The following is a 26,895-nucleotide window of genomic DNA, read 5'->3' on the forward strand; positions in this document are numbered from 1 at the left end:
GAAGCCTTGTTTCTTTTCTTAGATACTGCTTTTGTTATGTAAACCGGCCCTAATAACTGAAGAGCTGAAGCTGTAACTGCAATTGTCACAAATCTGAGAAACTCGATTTCGTAAAGGAAAGTCAGTTCAAGAGAAACTGTACATTAGGTCCTTTAATCTGTTGATGGAATTGCCCATGGGGACTTAAATGCTCTTTCACATTTATGTTGAGAATGCTGCAGCAGTGCCAGAAGATTTACTGCAGGTCCTTACTTTGCAGGTAGTTAAAAGGCATTTTTGTAAGCCAAACTTCTAGCAGAGCTGTTAAGTGCTCTCTAACCATTCCCCGTGCTTCTCCCCTTACCTCACTGTAGTGATGGGTTATTGCCTTCACACTTTGTCTTGCTTGCCTAAATTGAGATATCTGTGGCTGCTAATTCTTGCAAGGGTTGTAATGGTTACAAAGCTGAGTTTACTCTTTGTAGGTTGAAATTTCTCTCTGCAGGTGAGCCCTAGTGCTCACTGAGTGTATCTCAGGCACCAGAATTAACAAACATGGCTTGGGATGGCTCTGACAAACCAGTCAGCACCTGGATAACGTTCAGATGTGCTCAGTTGCTCTGACTGTTCTGTGCTGAATCCTTGCAGTGGTGGGGCACAAATGCTTACTACTCTGCTAAAACCTAAATGTCTCGTTGCGAGGAGCAGCAAGTGTCCTGGGCACAGCTGGATGGTTTGTGTGATGTTGTGTGAGTGCCAGCATTTGCATGAGTCCTTCTTGCTGGTGTTAGGTAGGAATTTGTATAAACCTGGGTGGCTTGAAATGAATGTGAGACTCACAGAGGTCATTGCCGTGCTGCTGGCCGGCTCTGAAGTGACCATACTCAGTAAGTAGGTCCCGGGGCACCGGGCTGGCCTTGGTGCCGTTCTGAGGGATGGACCTGCAACAGGTCAGCAGGTGTTCTTGTATGCTGTTCGTCTGCTGGGAACATTTCAAAACAGTCAGTGTGTCATCAACATCAGAGGAATACTAAGCTTGCAGTTATACAAAAAGCGTTCTTCTACATCTGTTTGAAAGCTTTGCTTGACTTTGCATGGATTGCCTTCTGAACCTTGAGCTGTGACTGTCTTTAACCAAACAAACTTGTACTGAAACTAAAATTCCTTTGCAGGATGCCATCTTCTGCCTCTGTTGGGACCTCCCAGCTATGCCTTGTGCTGGCTGGCTTGGGCCCAAACAGGTGTGCATGCCCATGCCTGCAGCGAGCGTGGCGGTGAGGGGGGTGTTGCTTTTTCCATGCAAATAGGACCCCACATGCTGAACGTCCACATACCCACTTGCATGTGGGGCATGGTTAGGGGCAGAACAGTGGTCTGAGAAATGGCTGCAGACTGATCTGTATCTTGTTAATACTTCATATGAAGGCAAAATTGTTATGGATTGGAATGGGGGAGAAGTGTTTTCTTTTGGCTGAGCGCTTTCTTTCTGTGCTGCTGCTGCTGTGCATGTGCTTGTGTCAGGGAAACAAGCTCTTACTGACTCTTGGTTTTCTGTTCCCAAAGCTGATCAGTGGTGGTTCTATTGTAAGTGCTGAGGCAGTATGGGATCACGTCACCATGGCCAACCGGGAGTTGGCGTTTAAAGCAGGAGACGTTATCAAGGTGCTGGATGCTTCCAACAAGGACTGGTGGTGGGGTCAGATTGATGACGAAGAAGGATGGTTTCCTGCCAGCTTTGTGAGGGTGAGTGACCTTCTTGTTTTTTCTGCTTCAGCGAATTGCTGCTGTTGCTGCTCGGGTTGGTTGATGAACTGTTCTACTTATTGCATTTGTTGTCATTGGTGCTTATTTCCACTGTGCATGTTTTCTCTGTGAAAAAACGGGAAAGAAAAATGATTTTGAAAGACAGTGGGAGTGGGGCAGAGGATTCAGGCGTTGTGCTCTTGGGATGTGGAATGCCTTTGCTGTGTCTCTTAACCCGCTGTTGCCTCTCTCCTGAAGCATTTCTTTTTTGGAAAACCAGTTGTGTCATGCTAACTGTAAGTAAAGGATTGGGGTCTAAAGGCAGCCAGCACTCAGGAGAGCAACCAGCTCTGTTCATTCTTTTAAGGAGACCAGGAACAATTTGGCTTGTCGTTGCTTTTTTGCTGAAGCAGGTTTTGTTGTACCTAGCTGTCTCCAGTGGCAACCCAGCCTTTCTGAAATGAAAAGGATTCAAGCATTTAATTTATTTTTATTTTGTTTTATGTGTACATCTAAAAAAAGTGAAGGCACAAGGAGATGCCCTTCTTGCTATCATTGCTTCTGCTATGTTATTAGGGCTCTCTGGAGCCTTCCTCGGAGAGTCAAGACATCGGCATTGACCTCGTGTGCTTCCTTCTCCTTCTATTCTGCCAAGGGTTTGAAAGGCAGAATCAGAGATTTAATTCCTTTAGAAGCTTAGGGTATCTGACTCAGAAATGAAGATTTCTTTTGCCATGTGAAATTGTCTGAAAGATGACCCTCTGCTTTGAGCCTCCTGGGCAATTTGACAGCTCTGCAGCGGTCAAGGGGAAGACTTCTTTCTGAAACACACAGTGAAGACAATGCTGCATCTTAAGAAGACACCACGTTACCTTTGGTTCTTTGCCTGCCTTACCCCTCTTCTGAATCCTTCCTCTTTTGGGCAATCCTGCATCATCAAGATCCCTATTTAATTATACCACACCATACAGAAAGCAGCCACTAGCATTAGGAAAACGGGATTTAAAAATAATGACCTTGTGCTTCCTAGTGACATACATTGACTGATTGTGTGCTACTGCATCCTTCTGATCCCCAGTGCACAATTTTGTTTTCCCCTCTGGTGCTTGTTATGCTGCTCTGATGTCTCTCCTGAGTTTGGCCAGTGCTGAGAGCAAGAGGAGCTAAGCTCCCTTGGTGGAAAATGTTAGCACCAATCCCAGAATAAAAAATAGTGTTCAGTGTTTTGTTGAATAGGGCACTGCAAGGCTGACCCTGAACCCAGTGGAAATAACGAGCTTGGTAAATAGATTTGTATGAGGTGCGATCAAGACATTAATCTCATTGGGGGAAATATTCTCACCGGTGTCACAAGCACATCCTATCTGTGTTGCTAGCTGGGAAGGCTGCCTTAGACAAATCTGTCTCATTATTTCTGCTTGATTCAGAGGCTGAAGTATTCTGGGCCAGTTTAATTTCTCAGTGCATTTACCAGTGATGTTTTGTTTGTGATTCAGGGGAAAAGATTTAATACCCATTTTTGTGTAATGTTGTAAGCGTAGTGCTCATGCTAGATTTAATAACAGCCTTGTTTTGCACTGCACTCTTTTCAAAAAAAACAACCGGAGGAACAACTTAACAAAACAAACCCATTTACTCTGAGTCCCAAGCCTGTGGATCATCTGGCCTGGCTGAACTTTACATCTCTCCCCACGCTTTTCAGACACTGGGAGACTGTTTTTAGAAGTTGGTAAAAACAAAGGAGAGGAGTACATCAATCTGAGACTGTGAAACACAGAACAGAACGCCTGAAAAACAGCCTGGGATGAACCCTGGGACTTAGCTAGGATCATGATGGCCTTTCCAGGCAAATTTCTTGCCCATTTTCTCACTCCAATGAAATCAACCCTTCAACTCTGCAAGAAGTGGATCAGTTTCCCAGTTGTGAGCCGCTCGCTCAGCACAGCCTGAGATCAGACACCTGCCCTGCAACCAAACCCCGTGCCCTCAGAGCTGGGAGCTGTGTTGGTTTGCTGGCATGATTGATAATTAACATTTCAAAAAAATACACAGGTAGAGTTCTGTCACAGTTTGTCCACAGCTCTGCCTCTGAAGGAAGGCTGGAGGGGGAAATTCACCACTTGGCTTTCCAAACCTGAGCTGTCTTCTCCCTGCAGTGCTTGTCAGGTTGCAGCCACAAGGCAGCCCTCTTGCTGGCTGTCCTGCACTGAGCAAGCAGATGCCATTTGGGCTGCCATGTTCTGCTCTCCTGCTGGCAGAGGTCGCTTTCTTGCTTCTTCATTTCTATTCTTGCAGATTCCTTTTTCTCCCCTCCCACTTTACTTGCAAAGAGAGAGTAGCTTGGACCAGATGCCTGGAAAGCCATTGGGGCTTTGGATAGGCAACTGGAACCTCTCTTCTCTTTGCAGGATCATTGCAGTTTGTGCTCCTTTAGGGTCCTGTTAAGGACCACTTAACCCAAAACATTTACATTTTGCTTTCATCACCTTTTTTCTTCTTGTGTATTTCTTACTGAACTGGTCACACTTTCATGATGAGGAGGCTGGATGTTTTTTTTGTTGTACTTTGAGTTTTGCTTTTTTGACGTGGTACCAGAAAGCTGCCTGATTTAGGCTGGATGGCTCTAGTTTTACACACATAAGAAAAAATATATATTTTTTTCTATATTCCATTTATTGAATTAGGGGAGGAAAAGGGAACAACATGTGGCATGGCAGAGGATCTAAAGCAGAGTAAGGGGAGACAGGACAGACCAAATGGGTGTAAAACCAAACAGGGTTAATTTCAGTATGTTTTGGACTGCAGGTCTCCCTTAGATGCTAACAGATGGTGCACCTCTGTTAGCATCAGTGCAAAGTCAGATTTCTCTTGAAGTTGTTTGGATCTTTTCTGCATACAAACCTGGGCTGGAAAACATGGTTTGCAGTGAAACGTCTGACGCTTCTTGCTTTGCAGCCAGATCACATGAAAAGCTTTGGCAGAGGATTTGGCACTCACAGAACCTCATAGCAGGGAAAATTCCCATTTGTAAGTGCAGAGAAAAACAGCAACCTGCCGATTACCTTGGCCTCTTGTACATGCCTGCTTTGGAGGCAGGGGGTTGTAAACAAGTACTGCATTTGAGGAATGCAGGGGAGTTGCTTCTGTGCAGAAGGCCTGCAGAGTTATCCTCTTAATAGTTAGAGAGTTGGCTAGAAGGAAGGAGGATAGCATAAAGCCAAAAAGCTTTGGGAGCGCAGGAATTTTAAAGGGTAAACTGGATGATAAAGCTTTTCAGGGAAGAGAAAAATCAAAGAAAAATCATAGGAGAAGGTATGGAATTTAGTAAGCAATTGTGAATGGTTTCTTACATTCAGGGAGAAAGTTAAGAAAACCTTACATGATGAGAGAGGAGCATGAGCACTCCAGAACTAGCTTTAAGACCAAAGAAGGAGCTGGGTTTTGGGCAGAACTGCCTTGTATTTTAGTGTACATTACCAGGTGGGCACTCTGGATGGCACAGGGCACAAGTTAATCCAGTGATTTGCTGGTAGTGTTTCTCAACGTCCTGTCCTCTGTAAGGGTCTGAGAATGGGGGAGGTGCACCAAGAAAAATAGAGGATTTTTAAACAGGATTCTGTAGTGGCCATTTCATTTGTTTCTCTTCTCTCCTTTATGAATGGAATTGTCTTGGTCTGGCTTTTCATAACGTAGTGCAATTGAGTTTTTGCATGCCAGCACATCCACATGTGAGCTTAAAAAAAATAAGCTTAGTATTTGTAGGCAGGGATTTACAGCACAATAATACTCGAGTACTGCACATGGATCTATCAGCTGCCATACCTCAGAGTCTCCTTCATAAAACAGAGTCTCAAAACAAGGCTTTGATTACAGAACCCAGCACTGTACCTCCAAAATGGCTGGGCCACAACCAGCTAGATGGCATCCTTCTTGGGCTCTTATGCATTTCCACTGGAAATAAAATGTAAAACCAAACCATTGCTGATGCTTATTGCTGTGAAGTCTTTCCCTAGAGATAGGCACAGCAAAATACATACAGCCTGGACAGAGAAAGGGATTGCCTTTGTTGGATACCTAGAGGCAGGCTGAGTTGCTGGAATGTGCTTGCTTGCACTTCAGCAACTCTTCCCCCTATTTGCCAAGCTAACCTCAAGAGCACATAGGGTTGGGGAGGTTCTGCTGCAATGTCTTGTAGCAACCAGTGACTGCTCGATGTTCTGGGAACTGAAGGGTAATGATCCTGCTGTGGTGCTCACATTCCCCCTGGTCAGTGCCCCTTCCAGGGCAGAACACACAGGGATGGATCAGTGAAGCAGTGCTCCTTCCTATCATTCACCTTTGCTTAGATCTCCAGGTGTTCTAATTTTAGGTTGGTTTTCCTGCTGAAAAGCTGGAAAACTTTACTTTTGGTTGATAGATGAGAAGTGCTAGATCAATTGGTGGAAACTTTTAAGGCACTTTTTAGGAGACTGCACCCAAGTCTTCTCGTAGTGCTTAGCACCACCTGCCGTGGCATCAAGGAGAGATGGGAGAGATGGGATGAGGGAGAAGAGGATGGCACTGAATGGCCTTTACCTGTTGGACAAATAAAGCGTTGTGTGCTGCAGTGTCTGCTGCAGCATCAGTGCCTTTTAAAGGAGATTTTATTCTCCTGTGACAAATCCAGCACAAAAATAGCTTCTGGTGGAGGTACCGCACACAGCGTGAGCAGTACTCCACAGTGACAGGATGCACTGCAGACAAATTGTGGGGCTTTTTAAAGTCAAGCAGCATTTTAGCATCCAAACACTGCCTGTGCTAATTGCAACTGTCATTAACGTGACAGGGAATGCCACTCAGCTCAGCATCTGTCAGATCCCCAGAGGTTCAAATGCAGGCACTTGGGCCCTTCCTCCTACAAGCTGGTTTCTGGGTGCAAATGCACTGTTTTGAGGCCGTTCTTTCAATTGGACACAGATCTTCACAGCCCCTTCCCTGTTCTCTGCCAAGCTAGTGTGAAGGAAGACTTCTGCTGGGTGCAGTGGTGGCTTCATTGCAAGCTGGGCTGATGCAAGGAACTGCCAGAGCTCCTCCATGCACTTTAGGATTTTAGAAAATGAGGAGAGCTGAAATGCAGTATGTGAGGGTAAAGTATGTGAGGGTAAAGCACACCTGGTGCATTGTGTGTCCAAGTAACATTTGCTGCCTGGTGGAGCTTTAGCCAGTTCATGGGAACTGGCTCAGAAAACAGGGTGGAAACACAAGGCATCTTCCTTGGAGGTTTTTTTTCACAGATACATAGTCTGAAGGTGTTCCTATGGAGCCCTTGTTTTCTCCTTTTCCAGCAATGAGTGAAGGGTATTTCTTACCTTGTGTAAAGGGAGCTGCTGAGGCTAGCAATTAAGAGTTTGGGGAGGAAGAGGAAGAGCTGGAAGAGGATTTGCTGGGGCTGCCAGGAGGGCGAGAGCATCCCAGCACTTGCATCTGCCAGGCCCTCACCTCTTTGGCAGGCAGGGGAGGGACAGACATCAGCCATGGGGCTCAGAGAGCCCAGAGTAACCTGCTCGTTCCCTGGCCGTGGTGCCCAGGTGCTGGAGTGACATTGTGAGACCAATGTTGACTGTTGCACCTATGCAAAGCTCTGCACTCTGTACTAACTGGTACTTGTTATAAAAGCCACTGGTGAGCAGAATGGCAGCAGCTCTCTGGAAGGATCTGCCTGCATTAATCTGCCACACTCCCTAATTGTGAGCTAGGATTCAGGATGGGACATTATCTGCTAGTTTTGTCCTTGTGACTCTCCAATGGAAGGAAATGAATAATCTTGATGGCTGGTAAAATGTTTGTTTTATCATGCTTTCTGATTATGATGAGACTATCAGCCCATAGTGCCCATTCGAGTAACGTGTCACTGTGTACAGTGTGTGCTTTCAGCTGTCTAAATATATAATAATTACAGGTCATATTATGTTGGAATGGTGCTGTTTGGTGATTTTATGCACCATTTAGGTACAGCTGCAAATTGATAAATCACATTTCTACAGGTTTTTTATAAATCACATATAATATTAACTAGTGCAATGAAGTTATTAACTCTCCCTGGCTCCTGGAACTGCATCCTTAGGCAAAAGGACTTTTCTTGACTATTTTATCCACTTCTGCCAATTACTACTGGTCATGGCCTCCTAATCAGGGTTGAGTTTCCAAATAGGACGACTGTGAGCCTTGTGATAAGCCTGTTCTTCTACATGTGTGGAGTGGCCTTTCCAAGTGAAATATCACTTAGAATTAGTGTTACGCAATTTGCTTTTTTTTATGCACTTTTTGTTGGTTCCTTTTAATTAATTCCTAATTTAGAAGTTTGAAATGGTTCTAATGGCAGCATTTCTTTCTTTCTTTTTCTTTTGCAATGTTGGACCTTTTCAGTGGCATGAGGGAGGCTGTTGTTCACTGTATTATTTCAGAGTCTGTGCTTTTTTGCATTGCAGAGGTGTTAAAAAGGCACTGAAGGCTAATTTGTTATTGTAGGGTTGTTGGTGATTTGAAGAACAGCAGTTACTTTTTGCTTTTTTTTCTCCTAAAAGATAGATAGTGTTGGGTGCAGTGATTAAAGCTGGTAATACTTCTGCTCCAAGCCACAGCCCCTAATTGCTGAGGACAGGGCAGGAGCCCAGAGAGACTTCTTGAAATCCACGTGAGAGGTGCCAGGTTGAATTCCCATCTCCTCCTGTGGAAAGCCCTCCAGGAGCTCAGCAGGGGTGGCAGCCACCCAGCTGGAGTGGGAGGACTGGGCAGGTGAGGTGAGGGAGGAAAACAGAGGTCTGAAGTTTCTTTTGTAAAACAGACATAATTTTAAGGGAGGGAGGTAAATCTGTGCACTGCTGATCAGTGCACACTGGAAAATATCTAAGGAAGGGGTGGGACGTTCTTTCACTAATGGTATCTCAGCCATTACTCCAACAGTGGGGTGCTGAGCTTTTTGGGCAGGAAAGCATTGTTGGGAGAGTTGCACGTGGCTAGAACACACTGAACAGGGCTCCCTTGCCCACAGGTGAATTATGGAACTGCACTAAAATAGGAACCTTAGCAGCATTGTCTAGATCAGCTAAAGATGACATTCAGTAAGGTGCTGGGAGGGAATAGTGTCACCCCCAGTTTGCCTCTTGTACCTGGCTGTTGCCTGCAGTGCAGCAGCATCAAGGTTCAAGCGAGTACAGAGAAGCAGAGAGGATTTGCCCTCTGGAGATGGTGAACACAACACTCAGAGTGTGACTTCCCCTTGCCCAAGCATAGCCCAGCTATTGCTTAACACAAGCACTAGAGGATTTGAGAGCTGTACAAGCCCCAGAGCTGAAGCAATGCTATGTAAGACCAAGCACCCAGCTAGCCACTTGTTGCTTGTGGATGAGAACAAAGAGCATGGCAAGCCTGCAGTGATGCATTTAAGGCCATAATTCAAAGCTTTTCTATGTTCCTCCTTCAACATAAAGCCTGCAAACCTCAAAAATACTCATGAAATGTATCATTGGTATAGGAGCTTATCCCCTAGTATAGACGGGAGAAGCCTAGACCAGTTGAAGGGGTTGGCCCAAGTTCAGCAGCAGAGCTGGGAATGTTTCTCTTCATCCCTGAGTGATGCTCTGAACTTTAGATGAAAACTAAAACTTTACCCTGAAAAAGTGGTAAGTGTTTGAATGCAGAGAATGCAGAGATGTGAGAGATACAAAGCTGGAATGTTTGAGAGCACAGGGGGAAGGCTTTCTCTCTTGCCAATAAAGTTGTTGCATTTGTTTTAATCTAAAGCAGGAGTCCGCTAGATTACACCTAATTTTTTGGAAACATGAATTAGCTGGAAAGGGAAAAAAATTCATTAAGGAAGAAAGTGGGACTCCTGAGTTTTGTGATGTGGAAGCTGGGAATGCTGCTACAGTACACAAGAGGTGTGCCAAATTCTGAGGCTTTCAGAAATCATAAACATTTACAAGCTTGCTGTTTGCATTAGAGAATCAAAGCCTTTAGGATTCATGCTTTCAAGCTTTTTTCTGCTTACTATTATGACAATTTTTTTTTAATGAAAATGAAGTTTTTTTCATGGTTGCCTGGCTCCAGGAAGTAGAGCTGTAAAACTGTGCTTGGTTGCCAAACAAGCAGGAATGTCTTGAAGCTTGGCAACAAGCTGTTCTGGTTGGGCTTGGGAGAGCTGCAGATACCTCTTCATAGCAGCAGGAAGGAATATTCATCTTCAGCTGAAAGCAGTCGAGGGTTTAATTTCTACGTTAGTTCTTGATTTTCTTAGAATCATAGAGTCATAGAACCATTTGAGTTGGAAGGGAGCCTTAACGGCCATCATTGCAACCCTCCTGCAATGAGCAGGGACACCTACAGTTCAGAGCCCCATGCAGTCTGACCTTGAGTGTCACCAGGGATGGGGCACCACCACCTCTCTGGGCAACCTGTGCCTCACCACCCTCATTGTAAAAAACTTCTTTGCTATGTCCAATCTAAATCTCCCCTCTTTTAGTCTGAAACCACTTCTCCTTATCCTGTCACAAGAGACCTTGCTAAAGAGTATGTCCCCTCCTTTCTTGTACTTCCACTTTACATTCTGACAGGCCATGCTCAGGTTTCCCAGAGCCTTCCCTTGTCCAGGCTGCACAGCTCCAGCTCTGACAGCCTGTCCTTGTGGTTCCATCCCTTGGATACACTTTAATATACATATGGTCTAGAATACCAATAAATCTGCCCTGAGGATCCCTGCTGATGATTGTCCTTTGCATCAAACTCACACCTCCCAAAATGGGTGTACAGTATAAATCAGTTGCTTTTGGTAGCTTTGGAAGTCGACGTTGGCTGTGGTGACTCAGAAGCATGTTCCAGTCCATCTTTGTAGAAGGTGCCATGGTGGAGAGCCCCATCGCTTGGGAAGGTCCTGGGGAAGGTGGGCATTGCCCCCCAGCAGTGCGCTCGCTGCTGAGCCTTCCTGCAGCAGAGGAGCTGCTTGCTCTCAGATGTGCCCTGCTGCAGCCATGGCCATGTCGCTGGGTGCTGCTGCACCCGGTGTCCTGACACGGCCCTCCCCTGGGCCTCGGGGCGAGGAAACGAGAGCTGACAGCCACACTCACCGCACTTCACTTCTGCTCTGTCACACAGGGCATCAAATTGACTCTTGGCTGTGCTGTCCTGGGGAAAGGTACAAAGCCTTCGTGCTTTGGGAACTGCAGCTGGGAGCAGTGCTGAGGTGTGACTGGCAGGAAGGTTGTGTCACCTGGCTTTCCCTCCCAGAAAGTGCTCCCAGATGCTCAGCAGAGGTGTTGCGCCCAATGGATCCTGCAGAGAGAGCATCCCATCACTTACATGGCATCACAGCTCCATGCACCTTTGTGTAAAGTCCCCGAGAGCTCCCAGCCATGGCACGGATGTGAACAGGGTGAAAAGTCAGGCTTTTTATGGTGCTTTTTTTTTTTTTAGACCCAAGTTTGCAGCATCGTGAACATTCTGCCAGAGAAGAGATGTTTTTTTTCTTCCAACACTTGGGCTTCTTGGCCTGTGCGACTCATCGTAGGAAGGCAGAATGTGGGAGCTGTAATAAGAGATGTGGTTTAGCAAAACATAATTGGATAGGAAAACAGGGAAGGAGTGTGGGAAGCTTTTGGTGTTTTTACTGTGCTAATCTGCAGGAACTCGGCCTTTTACAATCAAGACATTTAAAATAGAAGTTAAGCTGAATAATGGGAAATTACTGAAAACTACTAACAGAAAAAAGAAGAATAAAAGATGAGGCTAGCTACACAGCTTGTTTCCCTTATGTCTCTGTGTGGACAGTTTCATGGTATTCTTTCATTTCAAGGTCTCCAGTATTTTCAGCTTAAAATGCTGAGAAGTTGCTTAATTTATGTAACATCTGAGATGATATTTGTAAGACAGCACTGCTTCTGTGTTTTAACCTTTATGAAAAGTTCATTTACAAACCACATCAAGTCCAATTTGAATTGTTAAGGGTTATTTTAAGCAGATTTTGTTTTGGGTAACAGGTAACAAAAGGAGGTACTTGGTCCATATGTTGTGCTCAAAGACAGGTGCGGAGTCAGCCGTAGCTTTACGTGTGCAAGTTCAATGCATGCTCTTATTTGATGATGGAAGTGGAGTATGCTAAAGGTGCAGAGATCCTTTATCATTGCTATCAGCAATTCGTTGCAGTCTGAAATGTCCAGTGCCACATGGCAGGAAATTTGTTCTGTCAAGGAATGGCCCCGTCTCATCCCAGCACAGTTTAGGGATTGTAACCTCAGGATGCTGAGAAAGGGCTTTTGCCTGAATGAGAATGGCTCATGTGAAATGATGGGGGAAAGCTGCTGTGAAATGAAAATCAATGCTCATGCACAAATGCTGGCCCGGGAAGGCTGAGGAAACCTGAGAGCTGTAACCCCGATTAGCTTGAGCGGATGGTCAGATCTGCTCAGATTCCTGAAGGTATCTCAACCTTTGATAACGGACATCTGTAAGGGTTTCCTCCCTCCTGATAGAGGTTTCCTCCTGTCACAGCAGCCCCCAGCTGATGAGGGCTGGGGAAAGCAGTGCTTTATGCTGCTAAATCCTGCAGGTTGCTCTGTTGTACAAATGAACACGCGGTAGTTCAGAGCGCTTGGCAGCATCCGGCAGTCTGGTTGCCTTCATATATGATTCTATTCTTGGAATCTAAACTATCAAAACCCACAGCCCCTTTGCTTACAAGAGGAACCAAGTGGAGTGCAGGGAACCACGTGGGAGTGCAGTTATGCTGTTGTAAAAGTGGGCTCTCTGGGCTGCCATGGATGCAGTGCTGGCATCACCATTGCTGTAAAGAGCGACTTGCTCCAGTATCACCCAGTGCAGTGCAGACCACAGCCCAGGCTTCATTCACTGCTCTCCTGATGCACTTGTAAATGACCTTGCCATTCTCCCCTCTTCTCGCAGCTATGGGTGAACCAAGAAGATGGAGTGGAGGAGGGAACCAGCGAAGTGCAGAATGGCCACTTGGATCCAAGCGCCGACTGCCTCTGTCTTGGCAGAACCGTCCAGAACCGAGATCAAATGAGAGCCAATGTCATCAATGAGATCATGAGCACGGAGCGTCACTACATCAAGCACCTCAAGGACATTTGCGAGGTACGTGGGGCTGTGCCATGGGGGATGCAGCAGCACATGTGGTGGGCTGTGGAGAGCTGAGGGCCGAGTTTGGCCTTGAGAAATGCAGGAAGATGTTGCAGCGTCTTATGAGTAGTGTGTGTAATAGAGGAGCAGCATCTGTCAATAAGTATTGATACTTCTGAGTGTTTTCTGCTAGATCCGCTAATTAGCTTTGGTTTGTATTAACCGAAACAACAATTTTCTGATCTTCTTTCTGTACCTTTCTGACTAAAAAATGAAGAGGTTGAGATCGTTCAAGCATTTCTCTTTATTAAAGCCCATTGCCATATACTTTTGAACTGTTGACCAAGGAAATTAGTTTAATTAAATCTATCAGTTAACCATTTCATCTGTTTTTCACATTGGGTTCACAACTTCCCCTTGCTCAGAATGGCTTCTCTTACAGTGGTATTGAGAGCAAAACGTTTTCAGTATGGGAAATGAAGTATGTGACATTTACATAGCGTAAGGGAAACTGCAAGCAAGTGAACATTGATGACTGCACCCTCACATCCTCAGCGTGGTTCTTCATTATGCACAGTTAACTCCCACAGCTCCTTAGTGACCTGCATGCGAAGTGTAATGCATGTGGTGCTGGATGTTTGGGAAGGAGAATGCACAGGCGTGCCTCAGTGTGCTGCAGGACAGCCTGAGAACTGTCTCAGAGAGAGGGAAAACTGTGTTTGCACAAAAATCACAGTCTGGGGCTTTCTGCTCATCCCTCTTAAGGTTTAAGATTCCATGAGCCCGTGTCCAATTCTTCCATAGTCAGTGTGGTGAAGCCCTTTGCAAATTCTACTTAGATGTCTTCCTCCTCCCTTCATACTTGCCACTTTTCTTTTGACAAAGGCAAAGGCAAAGCGGCCAACCAAAAAAGCAACTGTGATGCTTTTCGAATATGGAAGAGTCTTGGGATTTCAATTTGGAAACAAATGAGCTTAATTTCAGTGTGCTATTTCAGTCAGAAGGCTTTGCATTAAAGAAGGGAAAATCTGCAGGAACTTTTTTGCATCATGCTTCTTTTCCTACATTTGCACTTTTCTATTGAAAAACTGAATAAATCTGAACTTGTGTTTCCTGGCCATGTCACCATGCTTTTGCCAAATAAGATTTTCAGGAGGAGCAGATAGATGCAGTTTTTGTGACAGCTGTGGAGTAACACTGATTTGCAGCACGTAACAACATGCACAATGTGTGAAAAAGATGTGTGATACAAAATGGTGTTGAGGGATAAATCTGACTGCCAGGTAGAGCACCAGGAAGTGACTCAGCTGTCTCGCTTAGAAGATGAGGACTGAAGTGGGCATTCTTGTCTGCAGAGTGATGGGCTGTCCTCTGCTCAATGCAATCAGAGCCATCAGTTTGCCTGGAGAAGGCTTGGAACCAGCACAGCCATGGCAGGCATTTTGGCACAGCATGACACGAGTGTTCCTGTTTGGAGTGGGTTGGAGATGCTGTGAGCTCCTCCAAATGGGTTTGTACAGAGGTGAAGTTTTACCAGAGAATACCAGGTGTTTTTCCAGGAGATACCAGACACCTGCTGATGAGATGCAGAAGTGCTGGTAGCAGTGGCAAGCTCCCATTTCCCCTCTGCTCTTTTATTTGAAGGTGCCAGGACAAAGGGAGCAATATGACATACTGGTGGAATGCAGAGCAGTGCTGGCTGGGTGGCAAAGGTTGAGCCTGATTGAGCTCAGCCATGTAGTCATACTCCCATTGCTGAATTACAATAAGAAGTCCTAAGGCCATTGAGACACCTTAAGATATGAGGTTGCTGTCAGAGGATTGTAGCCCCTGTGAGGTGATTAGCAACCCTCCAATTGCTCTTTTCTGCTGTAGGATGTGTTCCAGAACCTGCTACTCTGTTATTATAGACCATGTTATTATTCATAATACCCATGGCACCAGCCCTGCTAAATCAGGAGCTCACAAGCTAGCCAGCACCAGAATGAAAATTACCTGTACTTCAGAAAGCAGCTGGCTTGGAGGGGAATCCCCCTCTCAGCAAACCATGAAGCACTGAGAATTGCTGCTGCTGTGCCCTTGCTCAGTGTGAAGGTCTGGTTGCTGCGTGGTGAACAATTTTTGAAGATTTTTAGGAGGGGCAAAATGCTGAGCTTTCTCTGGGCTGCATTGTCTGGTGCAGATGGATTGTTATTCTTTAATATCACCAAGGGGAAAAGAAGAAAAAAGAATCCAGCCTTAGGGAAATATCCAGCAATAGGAATTTGAGGCTTGGCAGTTAAAGCTTAGAAAAATAATCAGCTACTGAAAACTAAGCTTTTATAATGGGTAGCAGCAGCTAGCTGCTGCACTGGGGCTCTGAGCCTGGGAAGGCACGGGGTACATCCCTACTGGGGGTGACACCAACAGAGCAGCCAAGGTACTGGGACAGCAGGCAGCTCGATGGGAGCAGTGAGCACCAAGGGACAGGAGGGGGAAAAACACCAGCCAACTTCCACTGCTGCATTTTTGCTCTCTCCCAAGTCATATCACTCTGAATTCATTTTTTAATAATGCTGGCTGGATCCCATCTAAGATTTGCTTTGGTGCCAGGACAGCTCTGAGTGCTGAATGGCAGTGCATCTCAGCACGTGGAGTCGAGTCTGTTGTGCAGAGCTGATGGGAGAAGCTTTTGCATGGTCCAGGTGGCATTAGGCTGACTCATTCTCAGAGAAGTAGAAGGACTGCTTTTCTGTGCTGCCTCGGACATGAGCAGCTTAAAACCCTTTTGGTTGTGCTGTAGTGCACCTCTAGAGGACCACGTCTGGGGGACTGCTGGCATTTCTGTATGGCTGGCCAGTTTCTCATCTATGGCTAGCAGAGTGGAGGGTGGTTCTGTAGAAAGTTGAGTAGATTAATTAGGACATACATACATACATACATGTATTCCCCAGTATGTGACTTGCAGCTGCGTTTTGCTGCTTGCTTGTGCACTCTTGTTTTTCTCCTTTGGATCTGGCTCCTTCTGTGTCCTTCTGAGGAACCAGCTTGTGTTCCTGATGGATTTTGTTGTACATTGTCAGTGGTTCCTGGGCAATCCATGGTGCCAATGGGAAGGAGTGCAGCCAGAGTGGTGCACGCTCTGTGCCTGATGTGCAGTACTTTGTTGCCTACTGCTTCAGAGTCCTGACCGCCTGGAAGCAAGCACAGCTCTAGTGTGCCTTTTTCATTCAAACAGCCTCTGCTTTGTTCTTGGGTTACTCTTGGGTTTGCATGTATGGGCGTGATGCTCACCTGGATATGTGAGCACTGCGCTAGTGAGTGGTATTTTGATAGATCAGATAGTGCTTGTCCAAAGTGAGGGCAGTCTACAGGACACTGTCTCCCCTAGACTGGCTCAGAGCTGGAGGAAAAGCAGAATATTACCATAGCTGCCTTTGAACTCACAGCCCGCAGCAGCTGTCATCTCCTCCTCATTCTTGCTGCAAGTGCTCCCCTCGCCCTCAGCAGGATAGGAAGGACAGATGGATTGTCCACCTCTCTTGACTGTCTCTAAACCCACTTTGGGGTGAAGAAAACTTAGCACTTAACCTCCTGCAAATACTTTCTAACTTTGGCCCATACCTCAGGGACTACATGGAAATGTACTTTAAAGGGAGACAGTTGGACAGCTATTTTTAGGTATTCATTGAGCAAAACACACTCCAACATCTGCTCATCAGTCAGCTATCCCTTTTCTGAGCAAACTTGATGGAATGAGCAGAAGGAAGATGACATTGTTTTATGTAACAAAAGTAAATTTACTGGAAAAAATATACAGCATCCTTCGTGGTGCATGCTGCATGTTATATCTGAAGGTCTTCAGCCTTCCCTTTATTGAAAACCAAACATCACATGCACAGGCTGGGTAGAGGATAAGGTTGGGAGCTGCATGCATGCAGCTACTCTCCCCATGGTTTTATAGGTGCCTGTGCAGAAATGTGCTGCTTCAGCTTCTCTGGAGCGCATGACTTGGGCAAAGAGATGAACCAGCAGCAAGAGGAGAGGGGATTTTCAAGACAGAAGCTGCAGCCAATAGCAACCCCAGGGCTGAAAGATGTTCGTATAAATAATCTGTGGACTAATTTCACAGAGCAGCGTGTGCATGAGGGGAGCCTGGCTTGCAGGCAGCCCACAGCGTGCAGCAGGGCAAAGGTGCTGACACAAATGCCTTGCAGCAGCTGTTCAGCACTGCTAGCACTGCAGCCAGGGCCAAAAGGAAGTCTCTGGCTTCGTGGGCAGGTGCATGCATTATTGTTGTTTTTTGTAGCTGTTCTGAGATAAGCAGGTAAGCATGAAAAGGAGCACGGAAAATATTCTGCATTATTCTTTGATAGTTTGAAATGTCATTTGCCATTCAGCTGTCCTGCAGCATGGGAACCAGCGTGCTCTCATTCCTCCTGGCCTTGAAAAATGAGACAGGGAAACCCAGGGAAATGAGTCATCAAGGAGCTGCTAGAAGAAGAGAGACCTAGATTTAGTAAATGGGGAAGGTACTCCATAACCCAAACTTCCTGGCTGTAAAAGCAGGCATGTTCAGGGTAACGGCATCCTTCTAGCTGAGCTGGACATTGCAGAGGCTGGTTCTTCGCCAGCTCGGCCGAAGTTGCATTTATCATTCTGCAGTTTGAAGTTCTCCCTCCCAGAACCACATGGTGAGGCTGAAGGACACTTTATTATAGCGTTCCAGTAGCTTGCATTATGGACCAGCAGCTGCGTGTCACCAGCTGGCACTTCGTCTGTGTGACTAAGCATCTAGAGCTCCCAAATATAGCCAACCAACTGGAGCTGTTGGCATTTTTTTCCCCTTCATTTTTTTTTCTCTCCCTATATAATAAACATAGGGAAAGTCATCACACGATGACCCCTGTATTATTTTCTTTTCAACCAAGAGGCCACAATCCCAAAAAGGCCAGTGTAGCATTTGCTATTTGGCCTAGCAAGGTTTCTAGTCTAAATCATGCAGACAGGCAAAGTGCAGGGGGGTGAAGTGATTTGCTCAATGTCGCATGGATCAGTTCAGGGTCAGAAATTCAGCTCAGGCATCCCAAGCCTCTGTGTGTCACTGCATCCCCTGGACCACATATGCTTCAGGCAAGCGTGTTTGAAGTCATCATGATTCAGCTGAAACCAGGATGGCAAGTTCGTAGGCAAGGCAGGCTCAGCAAAGCAGGGAGGCAGGCAGAGCTCAGTGTGTTACACTTTTTAATAGAATATTGATCCACTCTATCTTTTTAGATTGGGAAGTCTTCAGAGCAATGTATGATGCCCAGCTAAAGTTAGGCTCAGCACCACTGAGCACCATGGACAAATGAAGACTAAGTAATAAGGAGCATTTTGTTCTGGCACTGGACCAGGATGCAGCAGATCTGAACTGTTGCCAGCTCTGCTGCAGATTCCCTGTTATTTTGGAGAATTTCCTTAAACTCTGCATCCCTGTTGTTCCTTTCTCCTTCTCCATTTATCTTGCACAGTTGTAGACTCAGTGGGAGAGTCTGATGTTTGTACAGTCCAGGACACAAAGCAAGAAAAGCAATAAAAAGTGACAGCTGAGAAAACAGGGCAGAATTTCTGCCTGTTTTGCGCTGTATGGAATAACATATTTGGGATAATCTCTTGAAGGATAAAAGAAACAAAAATTAAAATGACGCTGCTTTCCTCTAGATGGCATTGAGCAGTGCCTCGTGCTGCTCGGGCTGGGGCCAGCAGGAACGCCCACCCCAGCTCCTGCATTGCCTCGGTGCTGCGTGGTGCTCACAGCACTGCAGCCCCCCTACTTTTGTCTCAGAGAGGGAAACAACGTGGGGATGTGTTGCCTGCCAAGTGAGGGAAGGCCATTTGTCTTCAGCATTTTGCTTGGTCCTGAAGTCCCTCTGGGTGGATACACTGTCCATAGCCTCCTCCCAGAGCAAGGGCATGCTACCACACGTTGACAGAGTATTTCTCAGCACGACTGACAACTTCCTTGTCCTGATTACTGTGGCCAGAAAGATAAATCAGAGTAGACAGGGGGCTGAGAGCCCCTCATGGCTTTCTGCGTATTGCCACGTGCTGCTGAAGAGGATGTGAGAAGGGCAATGTTTGTAGGAGCTGCCTGTGATAGTGGATATTGCAGGGCAGTGGGTTTTGAAGGGATGGGTAACACACCTCTTTGGATCATCAGCTCCATTTACCATTCTCTGCAGCACAGTGGGGACAGAGCAGTTTTAGGCTGTGCTGGCTGAGATCTCTGGAGAACTTTCCGTTTGGAAAAGCGATTTATACTAAATGCTGAAGGATGTTGAGGCAGAAGCCAGCACTGCTTCTCCTCTGTGCCTTCCACACCATGCCAGCATCCTCTGACGCAGGCTGGGAAGCCTGGTACACACTGGCATGTCCTGAGCAAGGACGGTGCTGAGGTCTGCTCTGGGTTGCGGTGAGAACCATGGCTGCAAGTGCCAAATGTTGCAAATGAGATGTCGTATGTCAGAAAATGGCTTATGGCATTTCCAGGCATGTTTTGCCTATTGTGTGTTTAAATGTAGAGAGGAATTGATAGAGAATCAAGTAAAGTCTGGAAACAGCCTCTGTGGTTGGATGATTTTATGGATTGCTCTGTCCTACTTCCTACAGGGTTACTTGAAGCAGTGCCGGAAGAGAAGGGATATGTTCAGTGATGAACAGCTGAAGATCATCTTTGGGAACATTGAAGATATCTACAGATTTCAGATGGGTTTTGTCCGGGACTTGGAGAAACAGTACAACAACGAGGATCCCCATCTCAGTGAGATCGGACCATGTTTCCTTGAACACGTAAGTTCATTTGGTAATTTTATTTGAGGAGCTGGGGTTGTTTTTGGGGGTGTAGAAAAAGTCAGAAGGCAGGAACCACACAGCATCTAACTGCCATCCATTAGTTTTCTTCTGCTCTAGTTATAGTAGTGATACACCACAGGCTACTCCATAGCTACTGTATCCACTTTGTGAGGTACAGATGCAGGGAGGACACCAAGAGAAGCACATAGTTGGACAACCCCCCCACTGCATTTGAATCAGCATGCTTCCATATCCACTCTCATATTGCGTAGGCGCAGTGTCCCTCACATCATCTTCATCCTTTTTTTTCTCTTCAAAATATGACTTAAACCCTTCACAAGCCATCCCAATCAGATCAGGGATGACCAGGCGGTTGGAATAGGTAAGAAAGACCAGAGGAGTAACAGGAAGCCCTAGTTGTGCATTACATTGAAAAGTAGAGGAGTACAAATGGCCAGGATGCTCATTCATGGCACTGAGATGCATTTACAAGGGCTGAAAAAACCTGTGAAGCTTCAGTGTGTTCCTCAGCAGGATGGCTGGGCCAGGGGCAAGGTGGCAGCTCACGCTAAGTGTGCACCAGAGGATATTTTAGCTGACGTTGCAGTCCTGGAGATTTGGCCCTGCCCGTCATGCTGTTATGTAAGCCACGTGCTGCAGGAGCTGTTAGATGGGCCAGTGCTGTATAATGTCAGGAAATGTCAAGGAAATTACAGTGCTGCAGCTTTAGGCTTTTTTTTAGAGAGACTGAAAAGCTGTATCAGAGCGTACACGTGAGGTGCTGCGACCCAGGGCTGTACTGTGTTACTTACATCAGGGCTGAACTGGTGACTGTTCACGTATTAGGGACATTTCCTATAGGAATTCATGAAACTTCAGCAGGGCGTCCCTAAAAAGACTTCTGGTATCTCTTAAGCATCACTGCACTTCCAATTAAAAGGCAAGTTTATTTTTGAGAAATTGCATTACAACAGTAACGTTGCTCACTTTTATCAGAGCCTGCAATCTCTGCTGTTCGCTTCCACAGCAGCAGCATGTTGCACCCTTGTGCAAAAAAGATGGGAGAAATCTTAGTGAGAATCAGTAGCTAAAACTTCATGTCCTGAGGCTGTGCTGTCAATTCATTTATAGTAACAGTAGTAAAAGCTACTGCCGCTATTCAGAGCGATATCTGACACTTCTTGTCTTCATTTCCAAGGAGGCTGAAAGCCAGCAAGGGGTGGCTGGGCATGCATGTGAGTGTGCAAGTGGGCTTCTTGTTTGTTTGTTTGTTTTTCCAATCTTTGGTGCTTTCTGAACCTCTGAGCATAGGGAACTCCACACAGTGGTTGGTTCATGGGGATCGCTGTTGGTACAGAGGTGTTCAGAACTACCCAGATCCCAAGCACTTGTCAGGTGCTTCATGATCCTTCAGGTAAAGAGCTCTACAAAAAGCAAGAGTGTCTTGTACTACTGAAGGCCAGAGCTGTGGCTTGGTTCTACCTTTACCTTCCACAGGGAAAATTACTCCACTCAATTCGAAATTGAGAACACCCCCAGCACTGCACAGGGGTTTGATTTAACACACCTGCTGCTTGCAGAGACCTTGGCAGTGTGTCATACAAAGGACCCTCTCTCCTCCCCTCACCCCAGAGCAACCTCTGAGCAGGGAAAGAATTCAGGATCAGCCCTTCCTTCTCCTACAGGAGTATCACTTTTTCTTTAGTCATAATGTTGGTGATTGACTGACGTGTGGTCCCTTGCCTCCTGCCTTTCACAGCAAGATGGCTTCTGGATCTATTCAGAGTACTGTAATAATCATTTGGATGCGTGCATGGAGCTTTCCAAGCTGATGAAAGATAGCAGGTACCAGCATTTCTTCGAAGCGTGTCGTCTGTTGCAGCAGATGATTGATATTGCCATAGATGGTTTCCTACTGACACCAGTGCAGAAGATCTGCAAATACCCCCTGCAGCTCGCAGAGCTTCTCAAGTACACTGCACAGGATCACAGGTATGGGAGTGCTCTTCTTACACAGGGGTTTTGCTCAGTGCTTCTTTACATGGACTCTGCACACACACAGGGGTTGGGTTTTTTTCTGTCCAGCTCTTCATGACATCTTGTATAAATTGAAGCAGGCCAAAGGTTCAGCTGATAGTTAGAAAGCTTCTCAAAGCATTGATTCTCAGTGGAGCCAAGCTCATCTCTCTTGTAATCAGACATGTGAACTAATTACCCTTGGATGTACTTTATGATGCTACCAGTTACACTAGAAAAATTATTTAATTAGCACTCAGTGGTCAGAAAGGCTCATTTATTTGTCCTAGAGAGGACCCCAACATAGTAGGTGTAGGGCTGGGATCCACAACTCCAACCTGAGTACGCTTAGATTTTGGGAGAATTCAGAACTGTTCTGCTTTTCAGCCTGCTTCCGTCTCTGGTTTTGTCATTGGCTTTTTAGGATCAAACAAGCATCTGGCAGTCTGATTTCTTCCTCCAAATTTTAAGGATCTCTTTTGTTTGCAATGAGGGCTATCAACCTGAATACCTGCCCTAGCATAAATCAAGAGTAGTACCTATGGTGTCAGTTGTGATAGGTGAAAGAAGAATAAAGCCCTCTGGGAACAGATATTCCCCCACCTTGCCAGTATTCCTTCTTTCTAAAACCTATTTAAAATGAAGTAGTTTGAGAGAAAAAATAGACTACAGAGATTTCAGAAACTTCTGCAAGAGTTCAATTTTTTTTTTGTTTTTCCCCACAATCAGCCTTGGAAGTGCACAGACAGGTGACACAAGGAAAGGGATGCATTGATTTGCTCTGGCCAGGTTCACTAGTTCCATTGCTTCCTACCTGCTGAACGCTTGGCTGATAATCACCTATTTGGACATGCATTTGGCTCCAGATCCAATCTCTCTTTTTCCTCTCTTTACCAGACCAAGTCAAACTTGGAGTGGACTCATGGGAATGTTAGGGTATCAGAAACTAGCTTGAGGATCCCAGATGTTGTGGCTTGTTTTGCTCAGCAGCCATGTGATGTACCTACAGTACTTACAGCGTGAACTTAGTTGTGTGGCTTCACAGTGCAGAGCAGCCCCACTGTGTGGCTTCACATAAGCACCCCCAGAGAGGAGAGCTCTGTATTTAAAATGACCCTCTCTGAGTTGTTCGGTGTTGATACCAAAGAGGATGTGGACAGGGAGGTTACACAAGGGTGAACTACTTTGAGTACGTTCCTTTGGGATGTTTTAAAACCAGCATGTTGCTAAGCTATCGGCTATAGTCACTTTCTGTGAGACTCAGACCTTCCCTGTGGTTAAGCAACTGTTGGTTCCTTCAGACCGAGGGCCCTGTATCAGCCCCATGCTGTGCTCTGGTTAGTGTGGGCATGCCCCACTCACAGTGGATGGCTTTAAGACACAGAAATACGGTGGGTTACCCCACACTCCCTTGTGGTCTCACTCCTCTGATTCAAGCATTCAAACAGCCTGGGAGCAACCAGTCCTCCTGGCAGCCCAGCTCATGTCCCAGACCTCCCTTATGCCGTTGAGCAATTTACACAGTAAGGCAAAACTGAGAAAGGACTGGGAGTCCCTATGAAAACAAATCTTAGGTTCATATGAGAATGGGATATTTCATTCTTTTTCTCTGCTGCCTGTTATTCACTAATACAGTGCTTGTAGAGCACCCTGTGCCAGCTCAGGGCAGCAGTGCAGTGATCAGCAGCCTGAACACTCTCCCTCAAATAGCATGAGTCTGGAATTGCACCCTGGTTGACCCCTGGAAAGAGGTCACTGCATTCCCAAAGTAATCAACAAACTATTTATTTTCCTTAATGTTATAGTCAGTGCTGCCCTATTATTAATTCACTGTCCAAATGCTTTGCTTCTGTTATTTTTTCTTCTAAGTTTTGCCAGCTCTGCCACAGATGTGGGCTAGGAGCCCAAAAAGTTCAGGCATGAATCTTTCTTCACTACTGAGTGAAAAAACATGCACGGAGTTTTCTCCTCAAATAGAACATTAGAATTAGTGAATTAGCATAACCAAGATAAAACCCAGCTTGATTGGCAATGGCCACTGGGCACAGAGGCAGGCATGGGGGTGTTTTCAAAGCCTGGCTCCCTTCAATTGCTCATTGTTTCGAGCCTGGTTCATTTGAATTTTTCACAAAGCCACATCTGTTCACCTCCTAAAGGTTTGCACCAGCTTAATATGAAGTAAATGTATGAAGATCCTAAGTGCAGCTTGCTGGTGTCCTGAGCGCTCTGGCTGCAGATTGGAGCTGGGATTAGGAGAGTGTGAGCACAGTATGTGACGGACACTCTGCTAAATGGGTGCACTAAAACCAACCTCTCTTTTCTGTACAGAGATCATTAATGACCTGCTCCATACCCTGCACCTTTCCCTATTGCTACAGTGCCTTTCTGTCCATAGTGACTGACCTTTTTTTCCTGCAAGAGCTCATGGCTGTTTTGAAGACAGGAGTAGTGTGTCTCAATGGCATAGCTTGGTTTCTCCCTTGTGCAGACAGGCTTTTGCTTCTTAGAGATGGCCACAGAAGGGAAGGTGCAACAGATCCTTTGTTGTGCATTGGGATGTGTATGTCAGGCAGCCCATCCTCTATCCTCCTTCACTTTGCCGAAGGACCAGCCCTGATGCTTGGGATTTTGTAGGATTTTTTTAACCCCAGCTGGAATTTCAACATAAGAATTGAATAAAAATTGTTCTCAAGATTTCATCCAGAAAAGGGTGGCAAAATAGCAGATAATATTCCACTGTATGGTGTACTGTGCTTGTTTCTTAGTGTTTATCCTGTTTGGATCAAATAAGGAAATGAATCTAAAGCTTTTCTCTAATTCACAGCACTCACCCCTATTTTAGCTGTCACCAGTGCAATTCTTTAGCAATAATCAATAAAGCCATTCCCCTCACAGCTGCCTAAGATCACAGTTTTTCTCATTAGTCAGCAGTCAATATCAGCCCTTAAGTTAATAATAAATGATGGTGGCGTTACGGCAGCTGGCCTTGTCTGTCTTTCCGATTGAAATGAACATTAAGGTTCCCTGGAGTGGAAAAGAAGGCACAGGGAGGAAATCAATAGCATTGATTTCAGCATCACTTTTTGAAAAGACTGATCATCATCTTTGCTGGCCCTGGTGGGAAGCTATTTGCACTCTGTGTTATTATGCTCACAGGCACGTCCAGGAAAAAGAGAGAATGGCTTTGATTTGCTCACCTGAAGCCAGCAGTGTGAGCGAATGCCACTGGATAGTGCTCTGTGGCTCTCTTGGAGTTACCTTCTGGCCTAGAAGGGGCTCCAATTTGTCTAAGCAAAACATATTTTCAAATGTTCATCCTAAAAACATAAAAATCCAAGCCCAAGGACAGAGCTGATCAAAATGGTCAGACTTTCTCTTAGGATGCTCTTTAGTGAGCACCTTAAGACTTTAAAGAATGACATCCACAGCTGCTGCAGATTGAGTTGGCAGAGGCCAGGTTTCTCTCAGTGGGCTTCCAGATGCAAGCCATTGGGAAGCTTCTGCCTTCATGTCTCCTCTCATGCTGCTTTGTTTGCAACCTAGTTGCCCTTTTTCAGTGATCCAGAAAGATGTTGCCAATGCAAAAACACAGCACCGTAGTAACAAGTGGCAAATCCTACCTCCATTTCTTGCTCGAAGGATGGTGGTGAGTTATGCAGCCAACAGTAAGACTGCTAGATGCTTCCACCGCACATCGAGCTCCATTTCACGGGCTTCTCTGCTGTGTTCCACAGTGACTACAGGTATGTGGCTGCTGCTCTCGCCGTCATGAGGAACGTGACTCTGCAGATCAATGAGCGCAAGCGGAGACTGGAGAACATTGACAAGATAGCTCAGTGGCAGGCGTCCGTTCTGGACTGGGAGGTACGGAACCTGCGTTAGGGGCTATAAACCCGGATGGGGGCCGGTCCTGCAGCTGCTGGAATTATCCTATGCCACGCAGCTCATTTCACACAGCCTGATCTGGGTGTGCGTTGGAGAGGACTTCAGAACTGGGATTAACCTGGGGGCAGAGGAAATGTATATGCATGCTTTGGAGATGGGACTTAAGATTTAAAACATTAATGGTATTTTGAAGAAAATCTCGGGTCCAGTTCCTATTTCATAGACACAAATCCGGAGTAACTTCTATGAATGAAGTGCTGTTGTTCTGGCAGTAAGAGAGATTAGGATCAAACTCAGTGCGTTCTCACTCTGTGCTTTGTGGCTGGGGAAGAAGTAGGGAAAGCAGTATCAAAAAGGCCTAGAAGCTGTGACAGTTAAAAAAAAAATGGCAAAAGCTGGTCTTATGATTAGAAGCCAAGACATTAAGCTGAAGTTATAGATACTGTCTGCACATTTAAAATGAGTATCCTCTTAAAGATATTTCTGAGCCAAGTCAATGAGTAGTTGCAGTATAATGAACACGCTGCAAAGTACGAGCAAGGCAGTCAGCAGAGGGATTCCTCACTAGCTCTGCTGCATTCTGCCATGTGCTTGAAAAGGCAAATCCAAACAAAGCATTTGTTCTTTTTTTTCCTCATCCTTGGACTTTTTGAATCCTTGTATAAATGTAACCTGTGAGTTGGATTTCTAAGCAGAGCAAAGATGAGCTTGTTTGTAAATCACCTCTGTTTTAAATCATTGATCCGTGTATTCAGCAAGTGATAGAATGGTTTTCTTTCTTTCCTACAGTCACAAAGGTTTGGAATAACTTTACATTCAAATCATTGGGATCACACTGTCAATTACAGCATATGGGGAAGTCACATTGTTTGTTTGTTGGGAAATGATCTAGGAAGGCAGGGAATAGAGAAAGAGAAATGCAGATGCATTTCTCCTTCTGATTGTGTATCTTCCTTGACTGAATTAGTTTTGTTGGTATAATAAAGGTTAGATTCAGCCCTGGATCTCTTGATAAAGCATGTAAGTGCAGCAATCATAGCTGGTTCTTACATTTTGACAGGCGGTGAGAGCAGAGAATACAGATGATTTGCTTGATTGTTTTATTGTTGTTTGCTGTGCAGAAAGTTCCTTGATACTGACACCCAGGCTCATTTTCAGCATTAGGAAATTGCTCTCGCGGAGGCACAGGACCATCAGATGTATCTTCAGCCTGCAGTATATTCAGTGCGATGAGCTGAAGTGTGTCATTTGTAAGAAATGCCATGACCCTCACTGTAAATAAATCTAGATTAAGGATGGATCAATTCCAAGTCAGTGAATATTTATATGCAAGTGGAAAGCCAAGGTGAC

At 45.6% G+C, this 26,895-nt stretch overlaps 1 protein-coding gene across 12 annotated transcripts in view; it reads left to right on the forward strand.

The window, feature by feature from the left end:
• Positions 1-26,895, forward strand: part of ARHGEF9 (Cdc42 guanine nucleotide exchange factor 9) — a 193,271-nt gene that overhangs the window by 125,338 nt on the left and 41,038 nt on the right. For all 12 annotated transcript variants that reach the window (XM_048959999.1, XM_048960003.1, XM_048960001.1 and 9 more), the window contains 5 exons: positions 1,543-1,722; positions 12,655-12,846; positions 19,462-19,641; positions 21,404-21,636; positions 25,395-25,524. In XM_048959999.1, the coding sequence (XP_048815956.1) occupies positions 1,543-1,722; positions 12,655-12,846; positions 19,462-19,641; positions 21,404-21,636; positions 25,395-25,524 (915 nt within the window). The remainder of the gene's footprint in view (positions 1-1,542; positions 1,723-12,654; positions 12,847-19,461; positions 19,642-21,403; positions 21,637-25,394; positions 25,525-26,895) is intronic.

Source organism: Lagopus muta, chromosome 13 (genome assembly GCF_023343835.1).
Source record: "Lagopus muta isolate bLagMut1 chromosome 13, bLagMut1 primary, whole genome shotgun sequence".
NCBI lineage: Eukaryota > Metazoa > Chordata > Aves > Galliformes > Phasianidae > Lagopus > Lagopus muta.